The 10,298-nt window shown below is 42.5% G+C and overlaps 1 protein-coding gene across 7 annotated transcripts in view; it reads right to left on the bottom strand.

Moving 5' to 3' along the window:
- Positions 1–10,298, bottom strand: part of nek1 (NIMA-related kinase 1) — a 162,909-nt gene that overhangs the window by 20,472 nt on the left and 132,139 nt on the right. For 4 of the 7 annotated variants that reach the window (XM_043703496.1, XM_043703504.1, XM_043703524.1 and 1 more), the window contains 2 exons: positions 4,297–4,371; positions 2,628–2,666 (listed from right to left, as the gene is read on the bottom strand). The exons of 2 other annotated variants lie outside the window; for them this stretch is intronic. In XM_043703496.1, coding sequence (XP_043559431.1) covers positions 2,628–2,666; positions 4,297–4,371 — 114 coding nt within the window. The remainder of the gene's footprint in view (positions 1–2,627; positions 2,667–4,296; positions 4,372–10,298) is intronic. One more of the 7 variants, XM_043703514.1, reaches the window with a different exon arrangement.

Raw genomic sequence — 10,298 nt, 5'->3', positions numbered from 1 at the left:
CACCTTATCCCAGTTCCAACCTTCCAGCTCAGCACCACCCTCATGACCTATCCATCTTCCTTCCCACCTATCTGCTCCACCCTCCCCTCTGACCTATCACCATTACCCACCTCCATCCACCTACTGCACCCTCAGCTATCTTTCCCCCAGCCTCAGTCCCTTCCCATTCATCTCTCCACCCCCGAAGCTCCCAGTGTCATTCCTGATTAAGGGTTTTTGCCTGAAATGTCAATTTTCCTGCTCCTCGGATGCTGCCTGACCTGCTGTGCTTTTGCAGCACCACACTCTCGACTCAGACTTGAGTCACAAAAAAAAAGCATACAGGGAAAGCAAATAATTAGGAAGGAAACCAGAATGCTGGGAATCTTTACCTAGCACTGTTGAGACCATATCTAGAGATTAACTGGAGGTTTGATCAGCTTACTGAAGGAGCAACATACTTGCATTAGGAGCAGTTCAGAGACTTTTCACAAGACTCATTCCTCGGATGAAAAGGAATGTTTGAGTACATTGCACCTATATTCACTGGAATTTAGAAGAATGAGAGGTGATCTTATTGAAACATGCAAGATTCGCAAATTGGATAGCAACTAACAGGATCAAGAACTAGAAGGCACAGTTTCAATTACGAGGTCTCCCAATTAAGAGGGTGATAGGTAGGAAATATTTTTGCGGGTCATTAGTGCAAGTCTCCATCTCAGAGATCAATGGAGATAGGGTTTTTGAATATATTCAAGGTGGAGTTCGATATGTATGTAATTTACAAAGGAGTCAAGGGTGACAGGAGACAGGCAGGAAAGGAGAGGTCAAGCCACATCAGATTAGTCAAGCATTGAATGAAAATGGCCTCCTCCTGTTCTTGTTATTTATGTTCCTGAAAGTGAGGTTGTTGTTTTCAGTCTCCACTCAAAACTTCAACCTTTAGATAACCACTCCGTCCCTCCTCCCAGCAACAGTTTATCATTAAGTCAGTTTGTTTGCAACCTTGGTGTCACACTTGAGCTATCATACTTGTGCTACTGCTGAGACTGCCTATTTCCAAGTCTGTGACATAACTGGACTTTGCCTTTGTCGCAGCTTATTTGGAGTTTTCATTCATTTCTTTGCCATCCTATAGATCAAACTATTCCAAAACACACTTGGCCGATCTCCTACATTCTATCCTCCCAAAAAAAATCAAGGTAAGACAAAACTGATATTTGTGCCTCAACTCCTAATTGTCCAAGACCTAAACTCCTGGATTCTCTCATCTCACTCCCAGAGAGAGTCTTCCTACCTCTCTTTCTTGGTTCCTTTAAGACAGTCCTCAAAACTCTAATTACTCTATGATCAAACTTTTTCGCCATTTGACTGAATAACTCAACATGACCAGTGCCCTACTTTGTTTTCTAAATGTGAAGCGCTTGGGGCATTTTATTCATATAGCATCCTTAACATAGTAAGTTGTTGTTAATTCTGTACTTAGAACAAATTTCAGAAATCTACAAGTTGCAACATTAACATTGCTTGCAGCATTTTAAACACCTGGATTATACTCAAGATTCCCTCCTAGTCATTTCGTCAATTAAATCACACCATATATTACAGTATTTAATAAACAGACTCAAACAAAAATTATGTATTTACAGCTAGGATACCTAAAGTTGGAACACAGCTTCACCCAAGAGCAGCTTTTAAGGTAATTGCAGAAGAGTAAGAAATGAGAGAGACAGAATTTGTTTGTGTAACAAATAAGAAAGATCTGCAATGCACTGCCTATAAAATTTGAGGGAAGGAGATTTAATAACTTTAAAAATGGAATTGCAGAGATAATGGCAAAGAGGAGATAATGAAATGAATCAGATAGCTCTGCCAAAGAGCTGGCCCAGGAGTGTTGGGCCAAATGGCTTCCTTCTGTGCTGTAAGATTCAAAATTCAGACACATGAATAAGGTTGATGCTCTCAAAGATGGTTCCAGTATAGGGCCAACTATGCTAACAACACTTCAGCTGAGGTGGGTGTAGAATGTGTATACATGCATGTGTCCATGGAAGCATGTCCATGGGGAAGGGGAGGGAGCTGAGCGGTCATCACTGGTTATTTGTTTCAATCATAGCATCCCTGCCTTGTGGAGTCAAGCCATTCAGCCCAAATCCACACTGACCCTCCAAAGAGCACTTCATACAAACCCACCCCATCCCTGTAACCTTATTTCTCATGGCTAACTCATTTAACCCAGACATTCCTGGACACTATGGACAATTTAGCACGACCAATTCACCTAACCTGGAGTCTGTGACATAACTGGAGTGTGGAGGAAACCGGAGCACCCGGAGAAAACACACGCAGACACGGGGAGAATGTGCAAACTCCACACAGACAGATAGTCACCCGTGCGTGGAATTGAACCCAGGTCCCTGGCGCTGTGAGGCAGCAGTGCTAACCACTGATCCACCGTGCCACTCCAAATATCTACAGCAACAAAAATAGTGTTTTCAGTTTTTGAAATTCATCTTTCATTGATTAGTTTAATCCACTTAAAAAATGATCCTTTTGAAAGCTAGAACTTCTCATTCCCTTGATCAATTTGGACACCATCAATCTTAGATAGACTGGTCAATGTATCCTTAGTTCAGGAGTTTACTCACTTTTGGAGTATTGCCAGAATAATCCTTCTGTGGTGACACCTGGAAAGTTACAAAGAATCCTGGTCATTATATTTCAACATTGAGAAAAATCGGAGAAGGAACAAAGGAAGTGACACTCTGAATTTCGGCTCAGAGCTACAGAAAAAGGTTACAGAGACTGGGAATGGTGGCAATTCAAAAAAGTAAGGCTCAGGAGCAATCTGATTGGGAAATTCAATATTCTAATGTATAGGTTTAACTCGAATAATGTTTGATGTTGTCTCCAGGAAAGGGACAGTCCACTTAAAGCCAAGGGAAGCACAGTTAAGATAGAGTTAGGTACTGGATGCATACTTGGGTGGAACACTTATTTAAAGAAAAATACGTTTTCTGAAACTCATGGCTTCTTTTCTAACATTTAGACCAGTTGGATTGCAATCGTATCTTTAGACTATAAATTGTTTCATGTCTAGCAGGCAGTGCATAGATACAGTTTCTGTATTTGTCATTGCAAAATTATTAATCATGTTCACTCACTTCATGTTGGACCCTACAAAAAAAAATGCCACTGCCATGACATATACTTCACTCATTTCACATGTGTTATAGATTCCAATGCAAAAATAATTAAATCCAGAGCTGGATATTGTGTTTGGCTGGTGTGCTTTGCAAGACATCAAGAGTTGGACTAGAGTAACATGCAGGCCAGAGAATGGAAGGAAGGACATGCTTAAATCTTCGGGCTTTTCTGCGGCTGGATTTATTCAATTTGATTTCACAGTCTGTCACGGTGGGTGTACTATGGGCTAGTCCAGTGCCATAAATGCTGCCTGACCGTGCTCCTAAATTCTCACTTGATATTCTGTAGCTCCAATGTAATCCCCTCTAGAGCCTTATGCAATACTACAGTTATGTTGGCCTTGGCTGTTGTTATATGTGAAACAGAACTATATAACGATTAGTAAAACTGAAGTACTCAGCCAAATTACTTTCAGATGACATTAAGCAGAGGCCCCATCTTCCTGTTCAGATGGCACCATTCTAAGAACAGCAGGGTGTTTTTTCCCATGTTCTAGCCAACAGTCCTCCCAGTACAATTACCATCAAAACAACTAATTAACTTGTTGTTTCTTCACTGTTTGTGGAGTCTCATGACATATAAACCGGTTGGCACAAATGCTAATATAATGACTGTACTCCAAGAATGTCATCTGAAATAAAAACACAAAGTGCTGGAGAAACTCAGCAGGTCTGACACCAACTAAGAGAGAAGCACACAGTTAACATTTCAGGTCTGATATAACTGAGAACACGAGGAGGAACTAGGCACATTCAATTTCTCTCTATCATTAACGTGTTTCAGAGGACTGTTATGAAATACATATATAGCAACTATCTGTTTTCTACCTCACCTGTTTGGAAGCAGTCATTATTATTTCCCTTACACCACCCTCATCCAGACACCACTGCTCAGCCTTCTTCATTGCTGGATTTCTGGAAGATCCAGCATTTCTAATAAGTTTATTTTTAATCGTTACAGAGCTGCAGGACAAAAGTAGCTGCTAATTCGCTATTTGATTAGCTCATTACGATTGTATCTGTATTTGCCTCTTCTGCAGATTAGCTCACCTTGATTGAATAGCTGCTGTCCTCTCTCTGGTCAGTAATATTCTCTCTCTAACTAACTTACCTGCTCTATCTTTTTGAAACATGCTATACCATCCCAGCTTCATCTCTTGTCCATCTTCACTTTGCAGCCATGTCTCTGTAATGTCAATAATGCAAATATTTTGACCAGCTACAAATTCTAAATACTAATTCTAAGAGGTTTATCCTAAATGTATTACTACGAATGTTCTATTTCACTTTTCAGTACTTTTCTAGTTAAGAATAAAAGAACAGAAGTAGATATTTCAGCCCCTTGACTATGTTCCACTATTAAATTCCAAATTAATCCTTTTACGTTGAGTCCCTCCCCACGGTGAACATTGGTCATCTTTACTTAATTTTTGTTTTTGGAAAGTATCATTGCTTTTAACCATTAAACCTATTGGAAAAAAAGTGTCATCATTATATTTTACACCAATAGGCCATCTCTCCATTACTTCTCCTTCAGCTTCCAGTTAATTTTTCACCTGCAGCCAAACTGCACTGGTTTAGAATTGTAAATGACAGATTTGGCTTCAAATCAACAAGTGTTTCTTAAAAGAATGAGTGAGGAATAGGTGACAATAATCGTGGATGATATCAGAGTAACGTACAACCTCAGGCTTGAAAATACCCACTGTAATTTTCTTATTTGATAGAACCTCAGATCACCTTCATGAGCCAAGGCAACTAATTCAATTCTTTTTTCTTTATTTCTCTCCCTTCTCAAGGCACGAGCTTGTACTGGGCTGGCAGCCCTTGGTTAACCTATTCAACTGACCACAGTGAGTGTTTGCAAGAAACATGAAAATGTGGGGAGGAGACAACCAAGTCCTGACCTCAACCAGTATTGGCTCTCCAGCGTTCAAAGAAAATGAAGCAGATGAGGGAACTCTGGTTCATATTGTTTTGTTAAACCCCCTCAACACTCTAGCCCAGGGTCACCAAAGTTAAATGTAACAGTTTGAGTTAATTGACTTCAACTATGTCTAAGACTCTATGGATATAGACTTCTGGACAGCAGCCCACCCAAACCCAACTCCCTATCCCATCCCTGTAACCCTGCATTTCTCATGGATAACCCATCTAGCCTTTACACCCTTGGACTGTAGAAGGAAACCAGCAAAAACCCACGCAAACATGAGGAGAATCTGCAAAACTTCACACAGACGATTACCAAGGGTGGAATCGAACCCAGCTTCCTAATGCTGTGAGGATCAGTGTGAACCACTAAGCAACTATGCTGCCGCGACATAATTAAATGCCAGTAATCGATGACCAAACTCAGCCCTCCCGAAGTCTCCACTCCAGCACAGAATTCTAATTTCTCTGGTTTTTGGATGTGCATCTTCACCCCAAAATGAAGACGGCATGCATTCTCATTAGTCAGACAAAAACGTCACCTTGTGGATTTGCCAATGGCTTCAGACGTCCCCCATGCAGTTGACCAAAATAAACAAACATCTTAAAAGCATTTCTCCTCCACAATCTTACCAAAGTTGCTTTGGAGTCTTCAGTAGTTGCTTGCTGAGTTTCAGTTTTCTTTTCCAATACCTACACCACCACCTCAGCAATTACATTTTTTCACTCACCACATAAGAATGGGAGTAAGCCATTCAGTTACATCATCACCTGCTTGTGTTCAATATCCCTTTATACCCTAAATACACATTATGTCATTCATCTCAGCTATAAAAATATTAACTAAGCCAAAATTTGCAACTTTTTTTTTGAGTGAAAATATGCTTTCTGATTTCATTCATAAACCATCTCGACCGAACGCTAACATTATTATTCCTTGTTCTGTCATTTTTCCCTCCAGCTCTTCATCTTTTCTTTATCCTTTCATTGGATGCAAGTATTGGCCACAGGTCCAACATTTGCTGTCCATGCCCTGAACAATGCGGTCTGGAGACACTTCCTTGATCCAAGACATTCTGCATGGCATAGGCACAGCCATAGGCAATTCAAATTTATGCAAGAATGGACTCTCAGCTTAACCCTTCAAGTACCAGTGCCATCCTCAAAGCTGCACTACAGCCCTTAGCTCTCCATAAGGCTATTTTCTATCTGTCCTGAGTAAAAACTGAAAGGTCTGTGGATGCTGTAAATCAGAGACAGAAATAGCTTGAAAAGTATCTGTGGAAAGAAATTAGAATTAACATTTTGGGTTGAGTCTTCTGAGAAACATTAACTCCAATTTCTCTCCACAGATACTGCCAGATATGTGGAGTTTTTCCAGCAATTTCTATGTTTGTCCCATCCTCCCGGAAGTTGTTACCTAAAGGTGAACATAGTACTCCAACTGTGGTCTGACCAAGGCTCTCGTTTCAAGCTCCTTTCAAATAAAATCCAAGATCCAAGCAATTCAAATTACTCCACATGATCTCAAGAAACTAGTGGAGGTACTGGAAACTGCAAAGGCTTTGAGCCTGCAATAGTACGGAAATCTTGTGCTCCAGAACTTGCTGCTCCCATAGTCATACGGTTCCAGTACAAAATCACCACTGGCATTTACCTGACAATGTGGAAAATTACTCAAAAGGAATAGGAGTAGGCCTTTCAGCCTCTTGGGCCTGTTCAACCATTCAATAAGACGATGGCAGATATATTGCCTAACACCAGTTACCTGCCTTTAGCTCATTTCCCTGAATGCCTTAGAGATATAATTACATGATCCAACATTCACTGCCATTTGCGGAAAGAGTTCCAAACCTCTACTACCCTGTATGTGTAGCAGTGCTTCTTAACATCTCTCTTGAACGTCTGGCCCTGAATTCTCAGACTATGCGTCCTAGTTCTAGAATTCCCAACCAGTGAATTTCTATCCTCTTTATCTCCCTTCTCTTTTCTTGTTAATAGCTTGAAGACTTCTATCAGAGTACCTTTTAACTTTTCTAAACTCTATAGAAAAGGGGCTTAATTTGTATAATCTTTCCTCATAACTTAACCCCTGAAGTCCAGTTATCACTTCTGTAAACTTAAACTGAATTCCCTCCAATCTAACCTTCCGAAATGGTGTGGTGTCTAGATCTGCTCAGATTACTCCAAATGGGGTCGAACCAGGGTTTGTTTTGCTGCAGCATTACTTCTGCATCCAGATACTCCAGTCCTCTACAAATAAAGCCTGGCATTATATTCATTTGAGTATTTTCTACACCTAATTTGTGGGATTTTAAAGATCTATGCTCCTGAATCCCAAAATCTCTTCTGACAGTCACTGTATTTAATTTCATACTGTCTACAAAATACCGTGATCTATCCTCTGCTGATTCAAAATAGAATCTTGCTTCACACTTGCTTACTCTGAAATTCATCTGCCACAGCTTTGCTCATTCACTTAGTCTCTCAATAGCCATTTGTAACTTTATGCTGTAATCTACGACATCGACAATGCCACCTTTGTATCAACAACAAATTTGGATATATGACTTTCTATGCCAACATCCAAGTCATTCATAAATAATGTGAATAATTGAGGTTCTAACACAGATCCTGTGGGAATTACTGATCACATCCTGCCAATTTGAGGATCTACCATTACTCCTATTTTGTCTCTTGCCATTCAACCAATTTCCTAGCTATGTCCAAATATGTCCTGTAGACAAAAAGCAGGATAAATCCAAACCAGCCAATTACTGCTCTATCAATCGACTCTGGATCATCAGTAATGATAACATTTAACAGTACTGTCAAGAAGCATCTACTCACTAAATAAACACCAAAAGAACTGCAGATGCTGTAAATCAGAAACACAAACAGAAATTCCTGGAAAAATTCAGCAGGTCTGGCAGCATCTGTGAAGAGAAGTCAGAGTTAACATTTCAGGTCTGCTGAACCTTCCTCAGAATTGACTGTAGCTAGGAAAATATCGTATGGGAATTGGGGGTAACTCTCTGCTGGTTGAAGTCATAACTGGCACATAGGAAGATGGTTGTGGTTGTTGCAGGTCAGCCAGCTCAGCTCTAGAGCATCTGTGCAGGAGTTGCTCTGGGTAGGAACTAGGCCTAACCATCTTCAGCTGCTTCAATGACCTTCCCTCTATCATAAGGTCAGTAGTAGGAATATTCACCAATGATTGCAAATTGTTCATCAGCATTCATGACTCCTCAGATAATGAAGTACTCCATGTTCAAAGACAAGCCCACCAACTCCCAGAGCTACCTGGACAAACCCACCGACTCCCACAGCTACCTGGACAAACCCACAGACTCCCACAGCTACCTGGACAAACCCACAGACTCCCACAGCTACCTGGATTACACCTCTTCCCATGCCACCTCCTGCAAAAATGCCATCCCGTATTCCAAATTCCTCCGCCTCTGCTGTATCTGCTCTCAGGAGGCCCAGTTCCACCATAGAACACACCAGATGGCCTCCTTCTTTAGAGACCGCAATTTCCCTTCCCACGTGGTTAAAGATGCCCTCCAACGCATCTCGTCCACATCCCTCACCTCTGCCCTCAGACCCCATCCCTCCAACTGTAACAAGGACAGAACCCCCCTGGTGCTCACCTTCCACCCTACCAATCCTAGCATAAACCAAACCATCTGCCAACATTTCCGCCACCTCTAAACGGACCTCACCACCAGGGATATATTTCCCTCCCCACCCCTTTCCGCCTTCCGCAAAGACCATTGCCTCCGTGACTACCTGGTCAGGTCCACGCCCCCCTACGACCCACCCTCCCATCCTGGCACTTTCCCCTGCCACCGCAGGAACTGTAAAACCTGCGCCCACACCTCCTCCCTCACCTCTATCCAAGGCCCCAAAGGAGCTTTCCACATCCATCAAAGTGTTACCTGCACATCCTCCAATATCATTTATTGTATCCGTTGCTCCCGATGCGGTCTCCTCTACATTGGAGAGACTGGGCGCCTCCTAGCAGAGCGCTCTAGGGAACATCTCCGAGACACCCGCACCAATCAACCAAACCGCCCCGTGGCCCAACAAGTTCCAAACTTCCAGCTCAGCACTGTCCCCATGACCTGTCCTACCGGCCTATCTTCTTTTCCACCTATCCACTCCACCCTCCTCTCTGACCTATCACCTCCACCCCAACTCACCTATTGTACTCTATGCTACTTTCTCCCCACCCCCACCCGTCCTCTTATTTATCTCTCCATCCTGCAGGCACTCTGTCTCTATTCCTGATGAATGGCTTTTGCCATTTTCCGGCTCCTCGGATGCTGCCTGAACTGCTGGGCCTCTCCAGCACCACTCTCCTCCAGAATCTGGTTTCCAGCATCTGCAGTCATTGTTTTTACTCGTGACAATATCCATACTTTGACTGAAACATTTACATGACACAAGTGCCAGGCAATGACCATCTCCACTAAGTGATAAGTTAACCACCCACTCCAACAGTCACTGGCATTACCATTGCTGAATCCCCCACTGTCAACATCCTGCGAGTTACCAATGACCAGAAACTGAACTGGACAGAGTGAATAAACACAATGGCTACAAGAGCAAATCAGAGGCTATCAATCCTGCAGCAAGGAACTCATCTCCTGTCTCCCCGAAGTCCATCCACCATCTACAAGACACAAGGGTTGTGATGGAACATTTCCTACTTGCTTGGATGAGTGAGGCAACAACACACAAGCTTGACACCAGCTAGGACATAGCAGCCAGATTCATTGGCACCACATCTACAAACATTCACCCACTCTACCACTGATGCTCAGTCACAGCAGTGTGCACTGTAGAAATTCACCACAGATCTTTGTGGCAGCATCTTCTAAACCCACAACTAATTCCTGCTGGAAGGACTAGTGCAGCAGACACATGGGAACACCACCATCTGCAAGTTCCTCTCCAAGCCACTTACCATTCTGACTTGGTGCTGAGACTTTATAAAGCTCTGGTTAGGCCCCATTTGGAGTACTGTGTCCAGTTTTGGTCCCCACACCTCAGGAAGGACATACTGGTACTGGAGCGTGTCCAGCGGAGATTCACACGGATGATCCCTGGAATGGTAGGTCTAACATATGAGGAACGGCTGAGGATTCTGGGATTGTATTCATTGGAGTTTAGAAGATT

The sequence above is a fragment of the Chiloscyllium plagiosum genome, chromosome 2, assembly GCF_004010195.1.
Source record: "Chiloscyllium plagiosum isolate BGI_BamShark_2017 chromosome 2, ASM401019v2, whole genome shotgun sequence".
NCBI classification, from domain to species: domain Eukaryota; kingdom Metazoa; phylum Chordata; class Chondrichthyes; order Orectolobiformes; family Hemiscylliidae; genus Chiloscyllium; species Chiloscyllium plagiosum.
Note: the sequence above shows the minus strand (reverse complement) of the source record. Positions and strands in the feature narration are given on the sequence as shown.